This window comes from Pteronotus mesoamericanus, unplaced genomic scaffold (assembly GCF_021234165.1).
Source record: "Pteronotus mesoamericanus isolate MK-2021 breed Mesoamerican mustached bat unplaced genomic scaffold, CSHL_Meso_final scaffold_85, whole genome shotgun sequence".
In the NCBI taxonomy this organism is placed as follows: domain Eukaryota; kingdom Metazoa; phylum Chordata; class Mammalia; order Chiroptera; family Mormoopidae; genus Pteronotus; species Pteronotus mesoamericanus.
In genome coordinates this window covers 75,630,145-75,657,360 of record NW_026555329.1, presented here as the reverse complement: position 1 = coordinate 75,657,360, position 27,216 = coordinate 75,630,145, and the positions used below count along the sequence as shown (strand labels likewise).

The window sequence follows — 27,216 nt, the reverse complement described above, 5'->3', positions numbered from 1 at the left end:
AAAAAAGGCTCTCCTTACAGCAACAGAGGGGGGCATTCCCCTGTTCCTGGGACCCCCACAGAGGAGGGTCCCCCACCCTCCTATCTCCACCCAAGTCCCTCGCATCTGTATAGGCAGAAGCTTCCCAAGAAACAGCAAGGCCTGGCGTGTGATCCCGAGCTAAGTTTCCACTTGAAAGCCAGCTCTGGTGCTGCTGCTGGCTGTGGGTAATCACAGTCCCTGTCTGGGCTTGGTCTTCTCCTTTGTGAAAGAAAGAATGCCCCCTAGTCCCAGCTACCTACTAGGGCTACTGAATGGCCACAGTTCAGTCATAGGTATAAAACGCTTTGAAAACAATCGAGAGGAGACAAAGGACTGTGGTATCATAACAGAACGCTCTCGAGGTTTTACCCATCCCTCCTGCTGCCTCATTCCTGGGAGGGACAGAAATGTGGGGCTGCTTCTTCCACCTGCCCTCACTTCGAGCTGTCCAGCCTCTGTGAAACTGCGGGGTCCCCTGCAGGTCTTCCCTGAAGAGGCTCCAGGAAGCTGGAAGGGAAGAGGAGTCACCGTGGGCTTCTCCCGGAGGAGGGGTGGCCCAGACTCCTTCTGTGAGGCAGGTCTGCAGGGCTGAGGATGAGCATGACCACAGCTCACAGAAGCCGCCTCGGGTGCTCATCTGTGGAAGGAGAACCAACATCCTTGAGCTCTTGGGATCATGCTTCACAGTCGCTTCCATGAGAGAACAGATGAGCAAACTGAGGCACAGGAAGCTCACCTAACTGATGTGCTAAAGCTGAGAGAGCCAGGATTCAAGCCGGGCTGGTGGCCAAGCTGGAGGACTTGGCTTCCTACTCACCGGCATCCCTGCCCGCCTAGTTCGCGGGACCCAGCTTCCAAGGTCTCTCACCTGGCTCCCTGTCCAGATCGCTCCGCCCCACCCCTTACCTGTCCAGTTCTCAGCCCCAGCCCACTCCCAGGAACAAAGTTCCCTCCCCTCTTTCCTCCTGGCTCTAGGGCAGCCTCCGTGTTGCAGAGGTTTGCTCTGGAAAGAGCTCCTCCCCCCTCCAGGTAAAGCTGCTCTCTCCAGGCAGGGCAGCCAGTTGCCGTGCACGTGCATGCAATCACACACACCCCCACAGCCGCACGCTGCACACACAGCTCACCCAGGGATACACTCAGTTTCACTCTTAACCCCAAGCAAACACTGCCACTGCCTCAGTACCTGCTGAGTTCTGGACCGGTGCTTTACCACGCCCATCACCTGCCAGAGCCTGAGAGGAAGAGGACATGGGGGTTCCTCCACCCAAGGTGAGAGGGTCCTGGGCCCACCTCCAGGAACTGCTCACCTCTTGGCTGTTCTGGGAGAGAGACGGGGATCAGCGACTGGACGAGGCCCACCTGCTGCAACAGAAGAGGTAGGCTATCTGGGCATGCGGCACCCTACCTCTCGCTGATCCACACGCCTCCCCGCCCACTCGGGCCCATCCCCAGAAGTCGGTGCCAGGCGCTTGGATGTGCCCTTTCCCCCCGGTCCACCCGTTACCGTCACGAAACCCCCGTCGCCCCTCTTGGTGGGGGTGGTGAGGGGTGGCGTGCAGACCTTGAATGTGGATTCTGTGGATTTGTAGGCAAGGATCCCACCCGCCTGCCTGCCAGGTGGGACGGGAGGATGGGGGACCAGATAGAGGAAGCCACTGTCTGTGGGGGGAAGGGGGTGCAGGCAGGGGCAGGCTGGTGGGGAGCAGCTTGCGGGGGAACAGGTGAGACCCTTGGGTTTTAGAGGCCATGCTGGTTGAGGAAAGAAGGAGGAATTAGCATTCGTTTCAAAGGAAACTGATTGGTGGGGAAAAGGAGAGCTTTGTTTGCCTGGAACAGACCAGCTGAGGAGGGAAACCCAGGTGACACTGGAAAGTCCCCGGTTCAGTTCCTTGGCCCTTTTATTGAGCCCACTGCCTGCCGCTGTGCGGTGCTGTGTGCGGGGACTGGGGACTCAGCCAGCGGTAGCGCCCGTGTCTGCTCCTGGGATGCTCCGTTCAGGTGGAGCTGATTCACCTGGGGGCAGGTCATTTCCAGGCTCCTTAGCCCTGGGGTCCAGGCCCTGGGCGCAGGCAGGACAGGGACCCATCCTGTGGGGTGGCCTCTGCCCCGTGGCGTTTGGGGGCCTCATCTCCCATCGAAGAGCCAGGGAGTGAGCTGAGCAGGGCAGGGCCTCTGGGCCTCGGAACAGCCCTGCGTGCCATTTAACGCGCTTCTGCCTTTACCTTGAAATTCTCAGTGCTGTTTTAAACGAGGGGTTCCGGCACTTTCATTCTGCACTGGCCCTTGTGAATGGAGTACGGCCTGAGCCCTCGTCCCGGAAAGGCCCCCGGCTTGCTCACCGACACCCACCCCAGGCCCTGTGATGGAGCCTTGGGCCTCCCCCGCCCCTCCTCTCGCCCTCCCTGCTGTGCAGGGCACTAGGATGGTCCCTGACACAGTGCTGGGGTCTAGCCTCCCCGCTGCAGGGGGCATCGGGCAGGAGGCCCAGCGACCGGGCTGTGCGCAGTGCCCTCCACACAGGGCTGAGCTCTGGAAGCCCTGCCCTGGTCCCCCTGAGCTGGGTGCACTAGGCCTGAGGGTCCCAGTGAGACAGGGCAGGGGCCGTCCCTCACTCTGCTGGTTCCTCCTGAGAGCGCTTCCCTAAATGGGGGCAGACATGGGCTCCGCCTGGAGGTTTTAAAAGACTGATTTAAATAAAACACTTTTCCCGTGTTGGCTACAGAAGAGGAATTTGGGGCTGGGGGACACCATGGTCACCCATCAGTTTGTCTCCCCCTCGTGACCCGCAACCTGCCGGACCCCGTGGTCACCTAAGACTTCCTTGCGCAGCAGAGTTGGCTCAGCTTCTCTTGTGTCTGGCTCACCCAGGCATGGGGAGGACAGACGAACCGGGGAGGTGTCCCCGCTCACCCCGAGCTGTGGTATCCGAGGAGCTCCAGACTGGGCTACCTCTCAGTGACAGCCTGGGCGTTCAGTCCCTTCCACGTGAGGGCGAAACCCAGAAGGAAGAGACCCTCTATAGCCCACCCCAAGCTCTCCCTGCCCCCGAGGAGGGATGCGTATCTAAACAGCCCAGAGGGGTAATCAGCACTTGAGCAACGGACAGACACCCACAGCCGCAACACCTGACCCATCTCCCCACCCCTGCCCAGTCCCGATCTCTCAAGCTCCCCTTGGTGAGACAGAGCCAGTTCAGCAGGTCAGGGTGTCAACCGGGGGCAGAAATTCCACCTTCCTGACCGGCCCCAGCCACCCAGGTTCCTACAACGTTTACATGGCTTAGACCAATTTAGCCAAACTTGATGGCTTCCTCTTTAGACCACCAGGGCTGCCCGCCCAGTCGGTAGGTAGCCCAGGCCCGCCTCCTCCCGGCGCGGCAGCCCGCTGAGAGCCTCCCACTCCGTGAGCCCCACAGCCCCGGCACGGGAAGGCCGCGTGCGGCGTGAGGCCTCCGCCCTTGGCCTTCCCCCCGCGCCTGTAGCTCTGCCCTGGCCTGAGCTGTGTTCCTCTTCTCCCAGGATTCGAGAATCGCCGCTGCTTCAGGCAGCCAAAGACAATGACCTGTGTGCCCTGAAGAGACTTCTGCTGGACAGAACCTGCGACTTGCGACAAAGAGGTGGGCTCAGGGTTCCATGGGATGGAGACAGGCCCCAAGGTGCATGACTCCCAGGGTTTCTGCAGAGGGGCCCAGGAGAGGGCTTGACATCCCTGTCCTGCTGTGTTCCAGGAGCCATGGGGGAGACAGCGCTGCATGTGGCGGCCCTCTATGACAATCTGGAGGCGGCCATGGTGCTGATGGAGGCTGCCCCGGACCTGGCCTTAGAGCCCATCCTGTGCGAGCCCTTTGTAGGTGAGCAGCCACACCAGTTCAGTGGGGACGGGGAGAGGAGGGTCTGCACGTAAGGGCCCCTGGGTTGGGGAGAATACAAAGGTTCTGGTCTTGGCTTTCACAGCTTCCTTGAGTCATTTGTTATTTCCCTTCAACCCCTTTCATGTGCCTGGATGGACAGGGCTCTGTGTCTTTTACAGCAGCACTGGAGTGATTACGGTTATGCCCCCCACCCCTCCAGCCACGGTGTGGACAGCCGGAGGGACTTACTGCCCCTGGTGCCAGGCCACTCTGCTCAGCCAAGGGCAGAAATCTATTCAGGGATATCCTGCAAGTCAGGTTGGTGGTGCACCTCTGAAGGAATTGGGCACAGACCCCATGACTGAGGGCTCCCTCTGAACCAGGTCAGACTGCACTGCACGTGGCCATCCTGAACCAGAACGTGAACTTGGTGAGGGCCCTGCTCGCCCACGGGGCCAGCGTCTCCGCCAGAGCTACAGGTGCAGCTTTCCGCCACAGCCCGCACAACCACATCTACTTCGGTGAGAGCCAGGGCCAGGGCTGGGGGCAGGGAGGCGAGTGGTAGGCAAGAGCCAGGGAAGGGTGGGCTGAGGAGGGCCCCGTGCCTGGGGAGGCTGGGCGTGGGGGGCCGTGGGGAGGGGGGCCCTTAGAGGGCTTAGGGCCAGAGCCAGGTCCCCCAGGGCCCCCGCACCATCCCTGCCTCGGGTTCTGCCGACAAGCGTCCCCAAGCCCAGCCCTGAGATGTGGGGAGAATTCACCCCCGAGCCTGCACTCACGCCCCGGAGGCCTGTGTGTCCCCAGGGGAGCACCCTCTGTCCTTCGCCGCCTGCATGGGCAGCGAGGAGATCGTGCGTCTGCTCATCGAACATGGAGCGAACATCCGGGCCCAGGACTCCCTGGGTAAGCACGGGGAGCAGGGAGCGAAGGGGAGCGGAGGGGCTGGGACAACCGTCACGCCCACCCCGGGGCGGGCGCGGGGACCATCAGGGACGTGGGTCCAGTGGCCACGTGACACCCGTGTCCTCCCCCAGGAAACACAGTGTTGCACATCCTCGTCTTCCAGCCCAACAAGACCTTTGCCTGCCAGATGTACAACCTGCTGCTGTCCTACGATGGGCGCGGAGGCCACCTGCAGTCCCTGGACCTCGTGCCCAATCACCAGGGCCTCACCCCCTTCAAGCTGGCGGGAGTGGAGGGCAACACTGTGGTGAGGAGCACGCCCCCAAACCCAGATGTTATTCTCATGGTTTTTTACCCAAACTCCCCAAAAGGGTGGTGGTCCTTTACCTCCAGCTCTGTCTCTAAAAGCCTCAGCCTTGGGAATCCCTGGCTCAGTAGGACCTGAGACGTGTCTTTCAGAAGATCTGCAGGGAACACCAAGTTCCGCTCTCTTTGCCCGTTCTCTTCTTTCAGACCTTTATATGGTTTAAGGGAAAGAGAGATAACCCCAAAACAACACATAGGTTCATGTAATCAAAGGTTTGCCAACTGCTGACTGTCCGTCAGTCCCAAGGCGTGGGCACTTGGCTCTTCAACGACTTTTGTCCCTGGACCGGCTTCTCGCACACTGACCCTCCGGCTTCCTGCTGTGTTCTCACAGATGTTCCAACACCTCATGCAGAAGCGGAAGCACATCCAGTGGACCTGCGGGCCACTGACTTCCACTCTCTATGACCTCACAGAGATCGACTGCTGGGGAGAGAAGGTGTCCTTTCTGGAGCTCGTGGTCTCTTCCAAGAAGCGGGAGGTATGGGTGCCATGGTGGATCTGGGACTGCCATGTGTTCGTGCAGAGCCCATCCATTGGCTAAGATCCTGGGCTCCAGACATTCCCTCACCTGACAACAGGTGGCTATGAGACTCCTGGGGCCTTTGGAAAAAAAGTCCAATCAACCAATCAATACCTTTTCCTGACTGCACTCTCCCTCTGCTTAGCTCTAGTCTCTTTCCCTTACCTTTCTCGCTTTGACATTTCAGATGAGAAACTCTCCAAACAGAGGCTGCTTCCTATCATTCATTCATTCATTCATGCATTCATAATACTGAGCACCTTCTGTGCCCCACTTGCTGTACAAGGAACTGAGAATACAGAAATAAACAAAACACAGTTCCTGTTGGTCAGCTTCCCTGAGGGTTGCCGTGGAGTACAACATATACCATCCCGAGGCTCTGTGCTGTGCATGCTGGCAGCAAAATGGAGGCCGGATGGGCCAGAGACGATGTCCCAGGAGTACTTGAGCTGGGGCTTCGAGGAGGAGTTGGCACCCACCAGGAATATGAGAAAAAATCTCTCCAGAGAGAGAAGAGCAGTAACCATCCAGACAGGACTGAGTTGAGTGACACGAGGGAAGGGAAAATGTGCTGAAGAGAAGTAGAAGAGAGAAAATGTCTCGAGCTTCCAGGAAGCTCCAAGATAGTGGCAAAATAGAGCTGTGTTGTTTATATGCTTGTTGACAACTCTCTAGGAACCCGTCTAGGGCCATAAACTCAGGTGACGGTAAGTAGTAATGAACGGAAGGAAAGATGAGTGGCTAACAAACTATGCGCTTCCTTAGAAAACATACCTGGAAACAGATGAACTTTGAACAGGATTCCTTAGGAATGAGAGCCCCAGTGCCTGTGCTAGATTGTTTTCCCACAAATCCTTGGTCTCTGGTTTCAGCTGGCTCTCAATGTTCTCCTATAGGTTTTGTTCTTATCTTGATCAGCTAGTTTTCTCTCCCTTCGAAATTCCTTTCTAGCTCCTTTTATACCCCTCACTGCTTTTTCCCTTCATTCCATCAGAAGACCCAGACTCCTACGTCATAGCTGGAGCCTCTTTAGTGTCCTGCCAACCATACCTGGAAACTGGGCACTGTCTCTCTTCTCTAGGTTCAATGGAAAAGACACTCTTCCTGCCAGTGGTTAATCTCTCCAACTGTTGCTTTGAATTTCCTTTTTCTACTTTCTCAGGTGTCCATCACCCTCTCTCATTCGTACCTTTGACCTTTCACTGTCTAGTTACATCAGAGCACCAACACACCTGGCTTAGATCATTGCCCCCTCCCACTACCTGAGTCCTCTATTGCTCTTCTCCAGACCACGAGACTTCTAGAGCGAATCTGGCTACTTTCTTACTGGAACCCTGAATTACTTCCCACTATGTTCAGAAAAAAAAAATCAAACTCCCCACCTTAGCATTCATGATGTAGGATGATCTGGCCATTGTCTAATTCATTCACTGTAACTCCTGTCCATCACTCCAAACAGGGTGTATCTTATCCCCAACCACATCGCACCTGCAAATGGTTTCTCATGCCTTCCTGCCTTGGCAACTGCTACTTTCTTCATGGAATGATCTTCCCAACTCTGCTTTCACTCAACTATCTGCTGCTCATCTTTCAAAGCCTCCATGATGCTATGATGCTATAGGGTCTTTTGTTCACTTCTGTAATACTTTACCTGTAGCAATAGCACCAGGCCTGGCGTATAGTAGAAACTAGCCAGTTGTCTGGAAAAAAAAGATGACTGACTCACTGAATGAATAATGCTATTGCTGGTGACCGCCCTGCCCGTCTGGGAGCCAGTGGGAAACCCAGCACAACGTACTATGTTGGCTTCCTCAAGCAACATTCTCCTTCCATGGCAGGCTCGCCAGATCCTAGAACAGACCCCCGTGAAGCAGCTGGTGAGCCTCAAGTGGAAGAGATATGGGCGGCCCTACTTCTGTATTCTGGGTGTCTTGTACGTGCTCTATATGGTCTGCTTCACCACGTGCTGCGTCTACCGTCCCCTCAAGTTCCGCCATGGCAATCGCACTATGTCCGACCGGGATATCACCATCCTGGAGCAGAAGCCACTACAGGTGACTCTTCGCAGAGGTGATGAAAGGGAATGGAAACGGGGGGTCATGGTGCTGGAGACCAAAGTGGCACTACCCAGGGAAGACACCCCTCCCTGGGCTGAAACAGCTGCCAGCTCCTAACCACCCAAAGAAACTGGACATGAGATCTGGGCACCAGAGAAGAGGTTTATGGGTAAAAGCACACTTGTCCCGGGAGCTGTGGCTTCTCTCGTTAACTTTGAAAGGGTGTTCGGTGTAGGAACAGTGTACATTGATGAAATTCCTTTCAATGTATAGAGAGAACCAGTTTTTTGTAATGTGAGCTTGAATAGGGAAACCTTATTGTTTTAAAGGGAGGGAAATCATGCTGCAAGTCCACATCTGAGTCCGTTTCTGGTCTCTGAGAGCAGCAAAGCCCATCTGGCTTGCGTTCTCTTCTGTGTATTATTGATACGTGTACGTCGGCAAGCCTGTGTCAGCTGTCCGGCACACGGCAGGAGGGTGCCTGGGTTGCATGGCAGGCCGAGGCAAATGATCTCTGAGGTCCTTTTAACTCTGGTGGGCTTGCTTCCTGGGGTGTCCTTCAGAGACGTGGGTGGTGAGGGTGCTAGCAGAGGTGTGGAGGAAATGTAAGAACTGCTGAAGAAGGAAGCAGACCCTCTTTTGCATGTAACAGAATGAGTAGATTCTGAGGAGGACTTCTGAGTATAGACCTTTGACAAGCATAGCTACATAGGGCTGGTTGATTATCCACGGTACGATTTTTCTTTTGTCCTGAAAAGAGCTGAAAGGGGGTGCAGGCACATGGACAGAAAGGGAAAGGCACAGGAAGATGGATTTAGCCGGGCAAGTAGGAGCTAAGTGATTAGAGATTTATGCTCTGTGCAGGATGGGCCAGCCATGGGCGCAGCTCAGCCTGGAGTGGGGTCAGATAGAGAACACAAACCGCCTGCTGCTCAGGGAACGAAGGTGGACCAAAGTCAGAAGGAGCAGGGCCAAGTGGGTCACTCAACCCGAAGCAGGCCAAGACACTCCCTCTCTCCTGCTTCTACAACAGCCTCTCAATCCATTGACAGGTGATCGTGTGTCCAGAGCTACGGTCTCCCACAGAAAAGGATTTGCTGACTTGTTAGAGGCGGGCAGGGTGCTCAGTGGAGGTTGTGTTCCATGCACCTCAAACTGGGCATGAGTGTTGTCCCTGGTGTGGCGACCACACAGGGGATACAAGGACATTTAGAAGATGGCCACGTGGGATGGGCGAGCGACTAGAAATAGGAAAAGGGACAAAACCAGCACGAATTGAGGATGGCGGGACTTTCCAACGTCCCTGGCCTGATTTTCGCAGATGCGCTCTTTCCCAACGTCCCTTGTGTCAAGCTTACTTGGGGTTTTCTGGATCTGGAATGTAGATAACGTTCGGCCCAAGAGTTGGGTGATGCTGAGCAATTATTTATCTCTGAGTCTCCTCCCTGTGTGACTCCTTCTCTTTGGGGCAGGACTAATTATGCACAAACACGTTCCTTTGACCCAGATAGTCTGAGTTGGATATTAAAACCCCTCCCCTTCCCTCAGGACTAGGCGAAGCATAATGATAGCTGACTGCACCGACCCATCCTTTTTATTTTTTCCCCTCCCCTATTCCTCCCTTTTCCTCTTTAGCACTTTTATCCTTTGTTTCCTACTTAAGGAAAAGCCACTTTGGCCCACAAAGAAGATTTTTGACTTTCCAATAGTCTTGTCTTGGTGGGAAAGGGGGACTGAGAAGGTTACAGACGCTGCCATGATAGCAAAGCACACCAGTGAGAGGTTCCTAGTCTCTGGCATTGCCCCTTCAGACTTGGTCCGGAGTTTGTGGGCTATTTGTGTTCCTCTTACTGAGTAGTCACTCCGTTTGGATTAGGTCGGGGGCTCCCACGCTTGCCACCACGATCTGAACGATTCCACTGTCATGATGCACCAGATTAGTTAACTAATAGGAAGTTCTCTCTCTTCCCCCCCCCCCCCCGCTTTTTTATTACTTGAAAATGCTCCCCCAAAAATGTATTGACTTGATTAATGCAACTGTTGACAGATTAGTTAGCCCACGGAGCATTTTCTTAGATAAATGAATACTTTAACACTCAATTAAATGACTCAATCTGGATGCATGGGGCTCTCAGTCACTGGAGGGTTTCCTCTGTGGATCTCATGGGATCGGAAGCCATCACTAAGCTCCATGAGTAAAGCCCAGAGCACCATCCCAGGACAGGAGAAATGAAAGAAAAAACTACAAACTATGCAAACGCAGATGTATATGAGGATAGAGTTCATCTCTACCTATTTTGGAAGAAAAACATCTTAATGGGTGTCTTCATCCTAAGGTGCCTCATTGTTTAGCCATAACAGCTATGCTTTTCTAGAGTTTCCCAAGAACTCTGTCAATTAACTGGAGTTAATTTCCTATCTCCATCTCATGTCTATTTGGTTCAGGCAGAACCACGGCCACTGTGGTGCTGGTTCTCTTAGGCTTCCAGCTGAGTAAAGAGTTTAAAGTCTGGGAGTCAGGCGGCTTGGGTGTTAGTCCTAGCAGACCCTGCCTCTGGCTAGGTCAGTGGTTATTGACCAAGGCTGTACATTAGAAACATGGGAAGCTGGTAAAGACACTAGTTGTAAGCTATGTCCCCCCTGATAAATCAGGGTGCCTGAAGCTGAGGCCCTGGCATTGGCATTTTTAAGAAACTCTTCCAGCGATCCTGATATTTGGCTAAGGCTGAGAACTAGCAGCTTCCACCTTTGCGATCGATTCAGCTCCCTTTCCACTCTTAAGTCAATCACTCTGATCATTAGATTCTCCATGTGCTGGTCCGCAAGAGTGTTGATCACTCACCACTAGGTTTCCTTTCAGTCTCTCGAAGATTTCCCATCATTAAATTTCCTTTTTGTCTCGACAATTTTCTGAATCTCTTCTTTGCCCTTCCCCCACCCCACAAATTTCACTAATTCATTCATTAAACAAATAATCCCCAAGAGCCTCATGGAGCCTGAATATTATTCTAGGGGGTTAGATATTCGGTGTTCTGAGCAGAACACATGTGGCCTCTCTCTGCCCTTTGAGAGTTTGCAGACTGGGTTACATGAAGTAAACAAATAGATATTTCATGATAATGAGTGATTGTTACAATTTGCCTTATTTTTTCCTTTGCTAAGGAAAAAGAACAGGGCATGAAGATAGCTTATATCAGGGCCTTGGGCACTGCAGAAGGCCGGAGACGCCTTCCCTGACGAAGATAACCGAGCTGAGACCTGAGTTAAAGGTAAAAAATGAGCTCTAGCACTGAAAGGCCGGCTGGAGCACCACCGGCTGGGGCACGGGCCTCCGGATGAGGCTCTCCAGGCAGGTCCTTCCCAAATCGTTCAGGGCCTCGCAGGCCATGCTGAGGAGGTGACGGAAAGCGCTTAAACAAGAGAGGGCCTTGACAAGATTTTATTTTAGAAAAATGTCTCTGTTTTCAGGGTGAACAGATCTGAGGGGGCCAGGGCGAGTGTAGGGAGGTCAGTTAAAAGGTGGTTAGGAGTCAGCCAGCAACAGACAATGGTTGGTCGGTTGTCCTTGGGCTGTGAGTGGGAAATCAAGAGAAAGGGTTGGCGCCAGGGGGCTTAGGGATGGTAAAATCATTGCTGCTCTGCCATGAATGGGATGCAGAGAGTAAGCGGAGGACCGTGGCTGGAATGATGTGGCGGGTAGTTTTCCATTTGCTTTGTTTATTTTTTAATCCTCACCTAAGGATATGTTTATTGATTTGTGAGAGAAAGGAGAGAGAGGAGAGAGAGGAAATGTCAATGTGAGAGAGAAATGTTGATCGATTGTTTCCCATACGCACTCCGACCGGGGATCACACCCGTAACCTAGGTATTATGCTCCCTGATCGGGAATTGAACCTGCAAACTTTTGGTGTACGGGATGGCACTCCAACCAACTGAGCCACCCGGCCAGGGCTCCATTAATTTTAAATCATTCCCTGCCTGCCACGGTCAGGGGATGGTTGTGTCTACACATCATCGTTTCCCATAAGCTCTCAGCCACCCCGAGCGCCCCAGCGACTGGAAAATGCCACTGATCGCCAACTCTACGCTACTTTACTTAGGGGTCCTAACCACTTCCTGTGAACAGTCAGAGCCAATCAAAGACGGGGAAGGAGATGAGGAGAAGCAGGGAGCCCGCTAGGTAAAAGGGACACCTACTGCGTGCTTGTGTGGCGCTCTGGAGATCCTGGGAACACGAAGGTTCTGGAAGCAAGGCTGGGGTGGGACCCGAGGTGGTTCTGCATTTCTGACTCACTGTTGGGCAATGCTGTGATTTACTAGACCCCATTTTGGATGACAAAGCACTTTTATAGCATTTGATCCTCCTAGATATCCTAATAAGTAAATACAATCATTATCACCATTTTAAAGACAGTGACTCTCTGAAGTCAAGAAGGGGTAAATACTTTGGCAAAAACACTCAGCTGGGGAGGGCAGTGCTGGGCCTGGGGTTCTGGTCTGCTTCGCTCAGAACCTGCCCCCTTAGAATGAAGCCAGGCCAGCTCTCCCTCCAAAGGAACGCCCTGGATTTCAGCCCTCTTCCTGAGGGAGCTACTGCATGAGAAACATGTCTCCAGGCTTTGCCCTGAGCCTGGGCTGCCACACTTACATTTATGTGGCCACGCCTAATCTTCCCCCAGCAGGAGGAGGGACACTGGGGTGCAGGGGCAGGGAGTCACATACGGAAGAGCCTCCCAACCCCAGCTGCCTGAGCTACTTTGTAGATTTGATGATAAGGACAGTTTTTGATGTGGTTAACCTCTAGGCCTACAGCATAAATCCCCCTTCTGTGGTCAGAACTGCTCTGCAGAGAGTAGAAATCTCCCAGGTTAATCCTCCTGAGAAAATGCAGAGCACAAGACATGAAATAAATCCTTGGAATGTAGCTTCAGATGGAAAGGAGGACATTTTCCTCTCTTTTGGGCCCAGTGGTCTTCAACGTGGGGTACATAGCAGAAACACCTACAACTAAAAAATAATGCCAGGTCTCTGATCTAAACTAATTGAATGAGGGCCTCCAGGGTTGGCCGAGGCATGGGTGTTGTGACAAAACTTTCTCAGTTGTTTCTGATGGGCAGCCTGGCTAGAAACCCCTGCACGGTAGAGGATCAGAGTAATAACTTTGCATTACAAGCCAGTAAGACTCTTCCTGGGAGCTTCATGCCTTTGCAAGACTGGGATCTTGGGGAGGAAAAGTGGGTCTTGGACGGGGGTTTGATCATTTTTTGGTGCCCTCCCAGCTTCCGCCCAGGTTTCCCACGCTGCCCCCCCTTCCCTGCAGTGGTATGTGGTTGTGCTATGCCCACCCCGGCTGGGCATTTGCTTCAAGGCATGAGCCCAGATGGCTGATAAGTAAAAGCGATCTCACTGGGCCGATTCTCACTGAAGGCAGCCTCTGCGGGGGATTTAGCTGTGGGCAGCTCCTGAAATTTCAAGCCATGCGATGATGTGAAGACTTCTGGTCATTGCTGGAAGGCATTTGTTTTTAAAGAGGTGGGGTGGAATATTTTCTCAGCGTAACATTAGTCAAGCCTGCTTAGGCAGCCTTGAGCTAGGAATCTGAAAATCCCAGAAATGCCCAACGAGGTGTCGCCCTTTTCCCCATCCCCACTTTCTGAGTGCTGCCCCTTGACCGTTCTTCTGCCCCTCTCAGATCATGCTCAGCTTGCACCTGCCGGCTTGGCCTCTCCTGTCCTTCCTTCCTCCTTTCCTTTCTTATTGTTGGGATACCTACTATGTTGTGCTTTGCGGATAAGAAGTCAGAGTTAGGTGTCCCTGCTCTCGGGGAGCTCTGAGATTACTGGTGAGATCAGGAGCACCCAGATGATTCCAGGGTGCTGGGTGAGGACCATGGGCAGAGTGTGGCACCACGAATCCACAGAAGAGACACGTGACCCTGGAGGAGAGCTGGGGCCAAAGTCTTGAGGATTAAGTAAGGGTGAGCTGGGAAAATGTGGTCGAAGGAGGAGGCTGTGGCGCCCTACCACCTGGTTTAAGGGAGAGGACCTTTGGTGCGGGGCGGGGGGGAGGGTGGAGGAAACTTTTTTTTAGGGCAAGTGGATTCCAGGGGGAGCTGAAGCAAAGCTTGAGGTCTCTGGATACCTGCTACTCACCGGTGATCTCGTGCAGGGGACCTCCTAGCTGTAGAGGAATCTGTTGAACAAACTAAGGGTCCTGGTGAGGGGAAACCCCAGAAGGAGGTTGCGGTGATGGAGACTGTCCCCAACATTGTCCTTTTGTTGGGGTTTCACCTTTTCTTCTCCCAAGGGAAGAGCTGATTCCACTCTCCCACCTCAGTCTCCCTTAAGGACACTTGGATCCCCCACCACTTGCCTGGCCGACCTCTGCACACTTGGTTCCTTTTCCTCTTAGCTGAGCCGAGGGAAGATGGGTGGCAGTCTTCTAGACATTCTCAAGCAAGGGACAAAGTTTTAAAATGAATTCAAAAACTTTGTGCGGACACATACATGGCATAGATGCAGTTATTTATTTCTATATTTAATGTTATTTTGTTTCTATAGTTAACATACTTATTTATCCCACTGCGTACTACCTCATCTCAAAAGGAGTGGGCCTGTTTTCAATTGGAGGCAGAGGCCGTGGCGGCACTAAGAATAAGAACGAGACCCGTGAACGGAATTTCAGGACAGAGGAGAAACTATTCAAAGTACCACATATTACCACGTGTCGTGCACACCCACATTTTTGGCCCTAACTTTCAGGGGGAAAAAATCTTTCATTTTAATTTTTAATACATTCATTTATTCATTCATTCATTCATTCATTTATTTATTTATTTATATTTAGATACTTGTTTTTTTGTATTATAAAGGAATTTTATCATGTTTTAAACATATTATGGGACAAGAAATTTTATGTAACAAATAATTACAAAACACAAGAACAGATACAAGGTATTTCAGGCACTACCCATGTAAAATGCGCATCCTTATTTTTCCCTCAAAAATGTGGGCAAACGGTGCACATTATACACAGCAAAATATGGTAGCAGCTAGCACTGGGGATGAAAAAAGAACTCTCAGCTTCCCTGGAAGCAAGGGAAAAGGGAAATCTCCCCGCGACGTGATAAAATAAAATAAACCAGTTTCTCAACAGAGATATATACCAGAGATGTTTACAGATCGCCAATTGTTTAAACGGCAAAAACGTAACTGAGCCTAGTCCCGAGTTGTAAGATCACACTGCTCCCCGGGTACACAGATGCCAGGCCCTCTCCCGGTCTTCCCTGGCCCCGCCTGATGGACGCAAAACATTTCTACCGCCCGCTGGCCCTACTCTTAAGGGCTGTCTCCCTGGCTGCTTCCGAGCTGACCTACACATTCTGAGCAGCCACGGGGTCCTTGGTGGGTGCCTCCTTTATACCACAGATCACCTCTTGCCATAGGGCATCTCTTCCCATTTCACAAGCTGCCTCTCCACGGACCGGCGAGTAGGGATGCTCCGAGGTCCCAGTTTATTAGCAGAGGAAGGATGCTCAGCATCCCTGGCGCCTCGGGAGCAATCACATCCTCCCCAGTTGAGATCTTCAACTTTCCCACTCGCCCCCGGGACCCTCGCCTGCTATCTTGGGTGTACTATTCAGAGACGGGACCATGGAGCACAAGTTCCCAAAAGCCTGCAGGGTACTTGGATGTGCTAAAATTATTTGTACAATTTTATGTGGGGATTACATCCATGTGAACAGTTTTCTGGAAGGAGGGGCTGTAGTCTTTATGATATTCTCAGGTGGGCTCAGAACTTCAAAAAGGTTAAGGGTCATCATTGTAGATTTCTATCGGTGCCTCTGTATCATGTTGCCAAGCCTTGCACTGTGAGGCACAATAACATGCCCAGAAGGTGCGTGCTCTTCTCTCCACTTGACCTTAGGGCTATACTTTCTACACCTACTGCTCAGGATAAGGCGGAGGCCCTTCCTCAGAACTAAAATCCATAGAATGTCTCTAGCACCGTGTCTGCCCTTTTCTGTTGCCAAGTTATAACAAAGCCACAATAAATATATCTATTATACTTCATGGTTTATAAAGTACATCCAAATACATCATCTAATTTCAACTGCAGAATAACCCTGGGGAGGGAAACATCAGAGTTTCCATTTTACAGATGAGAAACCTGAAGCTCAGGGATGTTTGGAGATTGATTTAGAGTTTTGCCGGGGCTCGTGGGTTCTGGCCCCATACGGGAAACTGAATTCTGTGATATGTTTGCTGTCTATTTTGTCTGCCAGCAACCACAATGAGATTGGAAAAGCTGGACTGTCCACATGGATGAAACCCTTCCAAGCCACTAATACCTCTTCCTGTTACAGTAACTTTCTTAACCCAACGCTCTGAAATGTGATCTCTGTACATATATCGTAAGTTACTGCTAACAGCGTGTATATGAAAGGTGACTTGTGAGGAGATAGCTCAAGTTATTGGCATAAGCAGCATGTATTAAGCCTTGGATACGCAGACTGATGTCCTGGTCACAGAGTTGGCCACAAGGACAAATACCATCAAGGGTTGGTGGTGGGGGTAAGCTGAGCTTTTCTTCCTCTTGCATAGACTTGACTTAGTTTAAATCACTTACCCAAAAGGATTTGAGTCTTACTCCATCCGAAAGCATTTCTCACCCGGAGCTTCCCCTCGTAGGAGGCCTATGTCACTGAGCAGGATAAGATCCGGCTGGTCGGGGAGCTGGTGACCATCACCGGGGCTGTGATCATGCTGTTCCTCGAGGTGAGGTGCGGGGGGGTCCAGGCTGAGCCCACCCACCGAGGCCCCAGGCCGAACTGCCTTCTCCATGGCCTTTTGTTCTACCCTTTCTAGATCCCGGACATCTTCAGGGTTGGCGCCTCTCGCTATTTTGGACAGACCGTCCTTGGGGGGCCATTCCATGTCATCATGTGAGTGTCCCTTCCCTCCAGCCCCACGCCTTCCCTCACCAGCCTTGTTCCAGGTCTCTCTGGGACCTGGCCCTCAGCTGACCCTCCCTGTGTGTGTGTTTGAGATATAAAAACTAAGCCTGAGTGTGTGGGTGTCCCCCAGGTGATGGCTGTGCTGGAGGGGACCCAGACTATTTCCAGCCCTCCTCTCATTCCCTGTGCCCTGCTCTCCCCCCAGCATCACCTCTGCATCTCTAGTGCTGGTCACCATGGTGATGAGGCTCACCAGCACCCACGGGGAGGTGGTGCCCATGGCCTTCGCCCTGGTGCTGGGCTGGTGCAGCGTCATGTACTTCGCCCGAGGATTCCAGATGCTGGGCCCCTTCAGCATCATGATCCAGAAGGTCAGCGCTGTCCCCTGAGTTTCCTCTGGCTTCAGCTATAGGACTTCCCCAGGCAGAGGAAGGGAGGGGGACAAAAAGGAAAATGCTGCTCAGAGTGGGTCTGGTGGACCTATGGGGGCCTCTTGATCTCTTAACAATAGTTGCTGAGAGACAGACAAGCAAAGGATCACCCCCCACACCCCCTCTGCTTCCTGTAGATGATTTTCGGAGATCTACTGCGTTTCTGCTGGCTGATGGCGGTGGTTATTCTGGGGTTTGCTTCAGGTAGGAGCACTGCTCCCTCCCCTGCTAGATCCTGGGATCCAATCCTCCGGATCGTTCACTCTCACTCTTGCTCTCCGTTCTCATTTGCTCCCCCGACCCCGGCCATGGAAAGTGAGTCAGAAAGCACGTTGACATCCACAGAGTCAGGGTCACTGGGATTGGCCTAGAAGGTAGACCCACGTGGTCTGAATTCCTGAGTCAAAGGCATTCGTGTTGCCTAACCGTCCTGCAAGCTCTCTAAAGGACACATAGAAAAAGGGCTTTGGAGCGAGAGGGACATTAGCCAGGAACGAATGGCCACTTGTGGATTTCAGAAGGTGAGGTAGGCAAACAGAGACAGAGCAGTGTTTAAGCCTTCTCTCTGTACACTCTAGAAGAAGAAACATAAAACATTCAATAGCACATACCGTGCTTTTTTGCTATGTGTGTTCAAAATTAAAAGAAAAAGGGAAAGAATTTTCAAAAGAAGGTAGCAAAAAAAAACAAAAAAAAATGTTTGGAGACCTTGAAGACAGAGAGGAAAGCAGATGGAGAGTTGTGAAGAGACACTGGGAAGAGAGAGGCAAGCGAGGGCTCACCGAAGGCAGAGGCGCAGTGGGAGAAAGCCAGGGGAGAGAGAAGAGCACAACGAGGAAATGGGGAGAAGGGTGTTGGAGTGGAGGGGACAGAGGGAGGGATGGGGGTAGGACAGGGAAGGCAAATGACTAGAAGGAAAATTTTAGGGAAAGGCAGAAAGAGGAAGAGCAAAGGGCAGCAACCCTAATCTTCAGTGTCTGCAACTGTACATTCATAAGAAAAGGGGGTGTATTCGATGATATTTGAAGACCCCTAACTCTAAAAGACCAGGACTCAGTATAAAGGCCACTCTTCCTGTCCTAGGGATTCCCTGTTGAATGGGGATCTCACAGAACAGTAGACCAAAACAACTGCGCCAACAGCCGAGCTATAAAAGGGGAAGACTGTAAAAAATTATATATATGTATAATTTTTGCTCAGTGACTGAGTATTAACATTATCCAGAGTGATAAGACATCTCAGGATTAGCCAGGTCTGCAGATAAAATGTGACTTATGTGTATACATTCACATATCTACATTTATGGATGTGTAAGTTTGTGTGTGTGCACGTAAGTGTATGGAGATACATGTTAGAGGTAGAACAAATGCTTATTGGGATAACTCTCTTTTTTCTTCATCTCTATTCCCCTTTCTTGGATGGAGCAGCCTTCTATATCATCTTCCAGACGGAGGACCCAAAAGAGCTGGGGGAATTCCATGACTACCCCACGTCACTGTTCAGCACCTTTGAGCTTTTCCTCACTATCATTGATGGCCCTGCCAACTACGACGTGGACCTGCCCTTCGTGTACAGCATCACCTATGCTGCCTTCGCCATCATCGCCACCCTGCTCATGCTCAACCTCCTCATCGCCATGATGGGTGACACTCACTGGCGGGTGGCCCAAGAGCGGGATGAGCTCTGGAGAGCCCAGGTGAGTTTACTAGTGTCAGTCTTACTTAGGTGCAGGGTATGAAGAGAAAAACCAGAGTGTGATGATATTATGGTGGATGACTCTTAGGAGAGTCAAAGAAAACCCAGCGGGCCCGTCGCCTTAATAGAGGTACATTTGGCTAGAGGGAGGGGACAAAGGAGGGTAGAATGGTAGCAATGGGTAGGATCAACACCCAAGGTTGGAGGGTATTGGTCACAGGGCAGGAGTAGATCCAGCAGTCATTGTTCAGTCCAGTGAGAACTGGACACTGTTTTGTTCTTATACATTCTAGTTCTTCATTTGGACCTTATCTTCTACTGGCTTCTGTAAGTCCCTCTTTCTATGTGATCTGGTTTTTTCTATCATAAGCTAATAAAATTGTCTAGTTGGCAATGTCCTTAGTGCCCTCTGGCTGACTCTCTACCTCATGTATAGTCATTTATTGGTCAGAGGGTCACCCAATATCTTTTTAAATGCTGATCAGGACCTTATTATCATGTGGATTTGGGAGGAGGAGAGCTTATTTCACATTTTAATTTTTTTTTTTTTTTTTTTTGGTTATTGGAAAAGCCCATGTTATATTGAGCTGAAATTATCTTTCTATAATTTCATTCTTTGGCCCCAGTCTTTTTTCTTGTATCATGGAGAACACACTCTGCTAAATGAACACCATTCAAATATTTGCATACAGCCATTGTTTAATCCCTCAGACTTCTTGTTCTTGTAGCAATAATTATTTAGAGGCTGCTGTGAGCTGGGAAGCGTCCAGGAGCTGGGAGGCACAAGCGCGGACACACCAGTGCAGCCTGTGCCCTCACAGAGCATACAGTCTGGCTGGGAGGACAGACAGTAAACAAATGACTTCTCAGAAAGCTGTACAATCATTGCAGAAGTGTCATAGAGAAGTAGAAGATGTTAAGAACAGGGCACAACAGAGGAGTCTGACAGGACACTCAGCAAATGCTTTCCTGAGGCAGTGACATTTAAAATGAGTCCTAAATGTGGGTGAGAATTAGCCAGTTAAGATGAGGGAGAGGGGCGGAGGTTAGGGTTTGCATCCGTCGGGACTGTTGGCTACAAAACAGAAAATCAAGCTCAACTCGACTTAGAAAAGGCGGTGGGAGGAGTCTCTGTTGGTCCTCATACGTGGAAAGTTTTAAGAATTGAACGAGCTTTGAGCATGCCTGGCTGGAGCCCAGGCCCCCATTTCACACGCTGTATCCGCTGCCCTGTGCTGCTCTCTTGTCCAGCTTTTCTGAGGCAGCCTCTCCTGCCATGTCCTGGCGGTGAGACAGCTCAGGGGAGCTCTGAACCCCCGAAGTGAAGAGCAGGTGTGCTGCTCTTAGCACGATGCCAAGGGCCCCACGCATGTTGTATGTACCCTGTGTACCTCCTGACACTGCGAAGCACATGCTTTTAAAGGGGCATCTTCCCCTAGAGAACCCAGCCTAAGTCCCATATCCTCGCCCCAAGTCTGAGTCATAGGCACATTCTTAAATTGAAGGTGAAGGCCAAGGGCTTGATGATGGTGCAGGTGGTGGAAGAGGAGTCTGGGGGCAGATGGACTAAGTAACCAGAGCTGCGAGCAGACAAGTCTACTCGACCTGGAGGACTGAGGGTAGGGGGCGGTGACTCTCTAAATGAAAGATGGGCTGAAAGATGGCCCAAGGGGAAACGATAAATGTCCTTTTTATGATAAAGAGGGAGAAGAGCTACCCAGGGAAAGGGAAGAGAGGGATTGAGATTTCTGAGGTTGGAGGGGACTTGGTGCACCTAAGAAACAAAGAGAAGGTCGAGAGAAGTGTGGAGCACTGGGAAGACAGAGTGCAAGAACAGAGCGTGGAGAATTGGGCTTTTTAAAGGATTAGCACTTCCTTCAATTAATAAAGCTTCCTGGCCCCAGTCCATCCTGAATGCACCCTCTGTTCATGCCCTAATACGTCATGGTCCTTTCAAAACTAGAATGGTCCTGATATGATTAGAGGAATGCGGTGTGAAGAGCGGGCCCACCCTTCCGTGTTTCGGACACTGCACTATAAATAGCACCTAAAATTGAGTTAGGTCTTTCGGTAAATATACAATTGGCCCTTCTTAAGCTTATGATCAACTAGAGCCCCACATCTCTGTTACACAACTTATTAAGCTAAGCTCCTTCACCGTGTTCAGACTTGAGTCTGAAACGTTAAATGAAGAACCTCACGTTTGGTTTCCTTAAATTTTATGTTATTAATTTTTGCCCAGCATCCCAGTCTGGTGAGGTCATTTTTATATTGCTGCTGTCACCTTGCAAATTACATATCCTCCTCCCCCCATTTTGAGTCACTGGCGTATTTGATTAAGTTTTTCTTCTACGTTTTGTCTAAGTAATTAATGAGGGCCGGACAAAGTACAGAACATGTGACACGCCACTAGAATTTCCCTGCCAAGTTTACCGTCATTAACCCATTCTTTTCCTCCTTAGGATGTGAGTATTTAATTGGCTACAAATTCCCTGAACACCAACAACATTACTTCATCCTCCAGATCATTGAGATTCCATTTAATCATTTTATTTAAATCAAGATAATTGGTCTATGACTTTCCTATGAAAAAGCCAATGAGACTACTTTGGAGTGACTCATTTTTCACAAATCTGAATAGTAATATAGGGGTCGCTGTTTTATTTAAAGCACTTATAAAATATCCTCTCTCCTTTTATGATGAATGATGAGTAAAGCTGATAGCCAGGTGCCTGGCACAGATGAGGGAAACGATAAAGGCCTATGAGCCCCGTCATCTGGTATCCTTAGTCCACAGTTTCCCTTCTCTGTGGCCTCCAGTGTCCTCTGAAGCACATGGGTCTTTCTGAGCTGTTCCTCCACCTCCCTCCTCCCTCCTCCCTCCAGGTCGTGGCCACCACGGTGATGCTGGAGAGAAAGATGCCTCGCTTCCTGTGGCCTCGCTCTGGCATCTGCGGGTGCAAGTACGGTCTGGGAGACCGCTGGTTCCTGCGGTGAGTGACGATGTAGATGCATGAGCTGAAAAGGTGTGGGATGCCGTGGGAGCAAGGGCGGCTAGTTCCACATTTGTCACCCCCCTCTCCGTTCTCAAGATCCCAGATTTGACCCGCAGGGGAAGTCATCACTCCATAAAGGGAGCCTGTGAGCCAGTTTGAGGGGGGAGGCTGGCGCCGAGGGGGGATAGAAAGAATGACAATAGCAGATCCTGGGCTGTGTGTACATCAGGGCAGTAACATGTGAAAGGCTCTGTGTTATATATGTGTCTGTGCTCGCATGAGGGCACGGGCTACCCATCTTGTTCTAGCCTTGCTCCCAGCTGACCCCCATTCCTAGCATATCCTTGCCTTGAGGCTACCCTCCTTCATACTCTATTCTTAGCTCCAACCTGGCTCTCCTCTTATCTGTGTCCTGAGTGCACCTTGTCAGTGACATTGTTATCTCTTAATTAGCTTTGTTTCTCTTTCACATGCCTCCACGTTCCTCCACCTTCATACTCACACTCAACTCCCATGGGCAAGGCCCCTTTGGTCTCTACCCTAGCTGGTCCTCCATTCCACTGCTCTTTCCTTCACTTGACCCTGGATGCTCTTCTTATATCAACTCAGCTCCCTACCTTCCCCCTCCCTCTTGATCCAATTTCCTACCTGCGGCCCATTTGCCTCAGTTTTTCCCCGGGGCGCATGTCTCCCCACCTCAACGGAGTGCTTTCCCCTCCTCCCGCCCCAGAATCGAGAGTCTCCATGACCAAAATCCTTTGCGCGTGCTCCGCTATGTGGAAGCTTTCAAGTCCTTAGACAAGGAGGATGAACAAGAGCATCTTTCCGAGAAACATCCCTCCGTGTTTGAAAGTGAGACTCTAGCCAGAGCCTCCATGACCCTGCCAACGCCTTCTCTGTCCCGGACCACATCCCACAGCAGCAGCAGCCACCGGGGCTGGGAAGTCCTTCGTCGCAACACCTTGGGACACTTGAATCTTGGACTGGACCCTGGAGAGGGGGATGGAGAGGAAATAGTTATCTATGAGTAGGACCCCTGTTACTCTTGGCATGGCTCCAGGTGTCCTCGGGTGGGAGACAGGCAGAGGGACATTTTCCTACGTCAGTATCTAACTCCCATGCAGTTAATCATGAGAGGGTGTGGACAGAATAATTTTTGAAGGCCACGTCTCAGCTTTCACCCAAGCATTTCTGGAGATGGGCTATGGGCCTATGCATCCTCTGGAAGTCCCACATCTTGGGAAAAGAAGGTCTCTTTTCACGCAAAGTTGGACTTGGCCATCAGAGAGAGACGTGAGGTAGGGATGCTAGACTCACGAAGTCTGCCCCCTGCAGGTACTAGGAAGTAGTCAGTGGCAGAGTTTGTGTGGCCCCACCTGCTTCATGTGGGCGGGGCCAGGCACGGAGCTGAGGTTGTGGCTGTTGCCTTTTTCCCATAGCCCTGGAGGACTCTCTCCCTGCCTAGCAACCAAACCACAACTAAAACACTGCAGGAAAGGTGGCTCTTTATCCTTGTTTTATTTTCTTAAAAGGTCATTGTGGTAATATACACATACAATTTACCATTGTAATCATTTTTAGGTATACAATGCTATGGCATTAATCACATTCACATTGTGGTACAACTATCACCAGTATTTATCTATAGTATTTATCTATAGGACATTCTCATTATCTCAAGTTGAAACTCTTGTGCTCATTAAACATTAACTCCCCACTCTCCTCGCCACAGTCCCTGATCACCAATATCCTACTTTCTGTTATAAATTTGACTGCTCTAGGCACCTCATAAAAGTGGAATCATCCAGTATTAATTCTCTTGAGTCTGAAGTATTTCACTTAGCATAATGCTTTCAAGGTTCATCCATGTTGTAGCATGTATAAGAATTTCATTCCTTTTCATTATAATTAATTGTATGTATATACGAATTTTGTTTATCCATTGTTGGACATTTGAGTTGTTACCACCTTTTGTCTCTTGTGAGTAATACTGTTACAAATGTTGGTGTACAAATATCTAAGTCCCTGTTTTTGGTTCCTTTGGATAAATACCTATAAGTGGAATTGCTGGATCTTATGGTAACCTTTGCTTAATTATTATTATTATTATTTTTTGAGAAACTGCCATATCCTTTTCCACTGTAGCTGTGCTATTTTACATTTCCTTCAGCAATATATGAGCGTTCCATTTCCTCCAAACCTTCACCAATACCTGTTACTTTCTGTTTTTGTTGTTATTTCATCAGTAGCTATCCTAACGGATGTAAACTGGTACTGTATTGTGGTTTTGATTTGCATTTCCTTAATGCCTAATGATACTGAACACCTTTGTATGTGTTTATTGGCCATCTGTACAACATTTTTTTTTTAGAACTGTCTATTGAAGTCCTTTGCCCATGTTTGAATTGTGCTGATATTTTGTTGTTGTTTCTGTGTTGTCTTATCCTTGCTTTTTGAGTCTTGGAGCCTACAGTGTTTGCATCTCATTTGCATCCTGGTGTGTTTTTAAGTATGGGTGGGACATTATGCCTTTCTAATCATTTTTTTTTTATAGGACCATCCCCGGTCTGTCTCTCAGGTGGCTCGTTAGCAGCTAATCGTCCTTGTGTGTAGAGGTAGCTTCCAGCCATGTCTGCTGCCACCACCACCTCCATTTGCCCCCGTGCTGAGCGGTGGGGTGAATGGCAATGAGAGAAGAGGGGCAGGAGGAAGGAAGTTAGGAACTAGGCACCCGGGGCATCCATAACAGAGCTCAGGAGCAGCCTCCTTCTTGTCTCCAGCCCTTTCCTCCTCACCCCAGCTCCATCATCGCCCTCACCAAAAAGCCCTAATAACCTTGAAGAGGACTGCGGCCTACAGGAGCAAAGAGACATGTGGGATTTGTGAACCCATAACCAGGTTCAGTCGGTTCCGCACGCAAAGCACAGAAGAGTGTGGGACAGCGGGGGTCCCGCGAGCGCGCAGGCACACACTCCCACACACAGGTTCCAGCGGGCGCAGGTTCTGAAAGTGCTCAGTCGCCGGGATCCCTCCTACTTTCTTTGAGCGTGGAAGCACATCCTCTCCTGTGGACAGCTAAACTCCCATCTGTCTCCAGATCCAGTTTTCTTTCTCTCTTCTATCATCGGTGTCTACCACTGTCTTCTCTAGTGTTCTCATTTGTGTCTCCTCCCCCTCCCTCTCTGCTAGTGCCAGTCAGCAAACAACCATGCTCTATTCTTTTCCATCTTCCAACGCATTGCAGACACCCTCTGCCTCACCCTCCACCTTTTAGCTACGACTGCCTTGTCTTCTGCAGTCCCTCTGTAGGGCCAGACTTCTTAAGGAAAGACTCCATTGTGCACTGACCTCACACGGGGTCCTCAGTCTATTGTGACGGGACCTTACCTCTCCATACTATGGATATTGCCCTCATCAAGGTTATCTGCCTACCTGTAGCTAAATCCACTGAAAGTCTCCGTCTGGCTTGAAGTCTCTGTTGCATCTTTCGGATTATAGTCAACCACCCACCCCCTCTCGGCAGGCCCACTGCCACATTCTGCCACTCTGCTTCTGTTGTGCCAATCCCTTCAACGTTTTGGGTCCATAGGCTCTGCTTTCCTTACCACCAGGGCAGGCCCATCCACTTTGAAGGCTGTATCAGCACGGACACGTTGGTCATCTGACCCCTTGTCTTCAGGTTAGACCTGTCTCCTGAGCTCCAGGCGTGAACAGCTGGGCTGCCTGCCTAGCAGACAGCTATACTTGGATATTCTACAGATGCCTCAAACCCAACATGTCCCAAACTGAACAGCTTTTCTTCCTCACCCAACCTGCTCCTCTACCACTGTTTCCAAGCAAATGATAGGCGAAGTTGCCCAAGCCAGAACCCTAGGCCTCATCTACACGTCTGTCTCAACTCTCATCTCCAATAAATCTCCAGTCCTCTGGGTTCTAGCGCCTAAAACACCTCCTTTGAAAAGTAACTAATGGTGATCAATAATACATCACAAAATTGTAAGAGCACACAAGGTGTCCAGAGAGCAAAAAAAAGTGCTTTCCTACCCCTGTCCTAGCCCTTCTGGCGTTCTTCCTGGGGACATTCCCTTATAATATAGTTTGTTATTTATCCTTCCAAAATTATTCCATGCACATCCAAGCATATGTTTGCATACATTCTTCCTAAAAACACACGTAATAGTACAGTATATTAGAAAAACAGTTCCTGCTTTTTTCATTTAATATATTTTAAAGGTTGTTCCATGCCCATACAATGTAAAAACAACCCCTTGCCTTTGACTCTGCCTCTCTGAGCCCCGCCGGCACGCCAAAGCGGGCCACCGCTATCTCCCGCCTACGTTACAGCAGTAGGCCCCTAAGCGCGCTCTCCGCCTGCGGCCTCGGTCTTCCCCAGCCCATCGTGGGCACTGCAGCCCAAACGGCCTCTGTACGATGCAACCTCTGCCTCAGACGGCGGCCCCCTAAAAGCCCTGTCATGAGCCGACCCCTGCAACCTCTCCAGCCTCCTCACGCCTCTCCCATCTTGCACTGTCACCAAGCTGAAGTATTTATTAGTTGCTCAATGACACTATCGTCTCCTTCTCCTTGACCATCACAGTTTCTGGACCTTCCTACCTTTCTGCACCCGTGACGCCCTTCCAGCCTAGTAACCTGTAGTCATCCCATTGGTCTCGATGATCATGCAGACTGTGCGTGTGTGTGTGTGTGTGTGTGTGTGTGTGTGTGTGTGTGGAGGGTGTCCCAGACACACAGGCTGGGCTAGAGTCCACCTGCTCTGTGTTCCCAGGCCACCTATCTTTTTATTTTTATTATACATCCTGTACTTTATTGTAGTCAGTTGTTTAAATGTCCATCTTTAGTAAAGACGTCCATCTCATTCATCATTGTGCTGCCTGTGCGTGGCATACTTTCTGTACACGGTAGTGGGTGACAAATATCCATGAATAGAATCTGTGAATAATTGACCTGTTTTAATTCTAAGAGCTCCCCGTGGGGTAAAACATACTTGCCTTTGACTGGGGTTGTAATCATTAAAAATGAGCAGACGATAGGGGAGGGAACTCTTTGGAAAGGACAAATGCCAATACGAATGTGATTATTGAGAAAGTTTTCCTGTGTGTGTGTGCATGAATCTGTGTGTGAGAGAGAGCCAGGAAGAGAGAGAGAAAAGGGGAAGAGGAGGAAGAAGCTGAGGAGATGTGGACTACCATGAGGAAGAAGACAGGGAGGGAAGAGCCCCAGCCGCAGCTCCGGGACGGACCTCACCAGACCGACTGGTGCGCAGTGTTTCCCGGCAGAAGCAGTCAAGTCAGTCTCCAGGCTTCTGAGTCTGCCCTCAGCAGCCCGGACGGGAAAGGCAAAGATGCCAGCGTAGCCACTGCTGCAGGGCGGCGCTCAGAGCGTGTGTGGCCCCTGAGCTTC

The 27,216-nt window shown here is 50.7% G+C and overlaps 1 protein-coding gene across 1 annotated transcript; it reads left to right on the top strand.

Moving 5' to 3' along the window:
* The first annotated feature begins 1,269 nt into the window (after positions 1-1,269).
* Positions 1,270-22,826, top strand: TRPV5 (transient receptor potential cation channel subfamily V member 5). The gene is made up of 15 exons (XM_054564231.1): positions 1,270-1,397; positions 3,540-3,637; positions 3,749-3,871; positions 4,255-4,392; positions 4,673-4,771; positions 4,903-5,078; positions 5,472-5,618; positions 7,499-7,714; positions 16,408-16,494; positions 16,585-16,661; positions 16,879-17,044; positions 17,242-17,308; positions 18,532-18,800; positions 21,686-21,792; positions 22,526-22,826. The coding sequence occupies exons 1-15, from the start codon at positions 1,270-1,272 to the stop codon at positions 22,824-22,826; spliced, it is 2,199 nt and encodes a 732-aa protein (XP_054420206.1).
* Positions 22,827-27,216: the final 4,390 nt, after the last annotated feature.

Coding starts and splice junctions, on each gene's coding strand:
- TRPV5 (XM_054564231.1), top strand. CDS start 1,270: ATGGGGGTTCCTCCACCCAAGGTGAGAGGGTCCTGGGCCCACCTCCAG. Junction 1,398..3,539: donor CACCTGCTGCAACAGAAGAG/GTAGGCTATCTG, acceptor CTCTTCTCCCAG/GATTCGAGAATCGCCGCTGC. Junction 21,793..22,525: donor GGAGACCGCTGGTTCCTGCG/GTGAGTGACGAT, acceptor CTCCCGCCCCAG/AATCGAGAGTCTCCATGACC.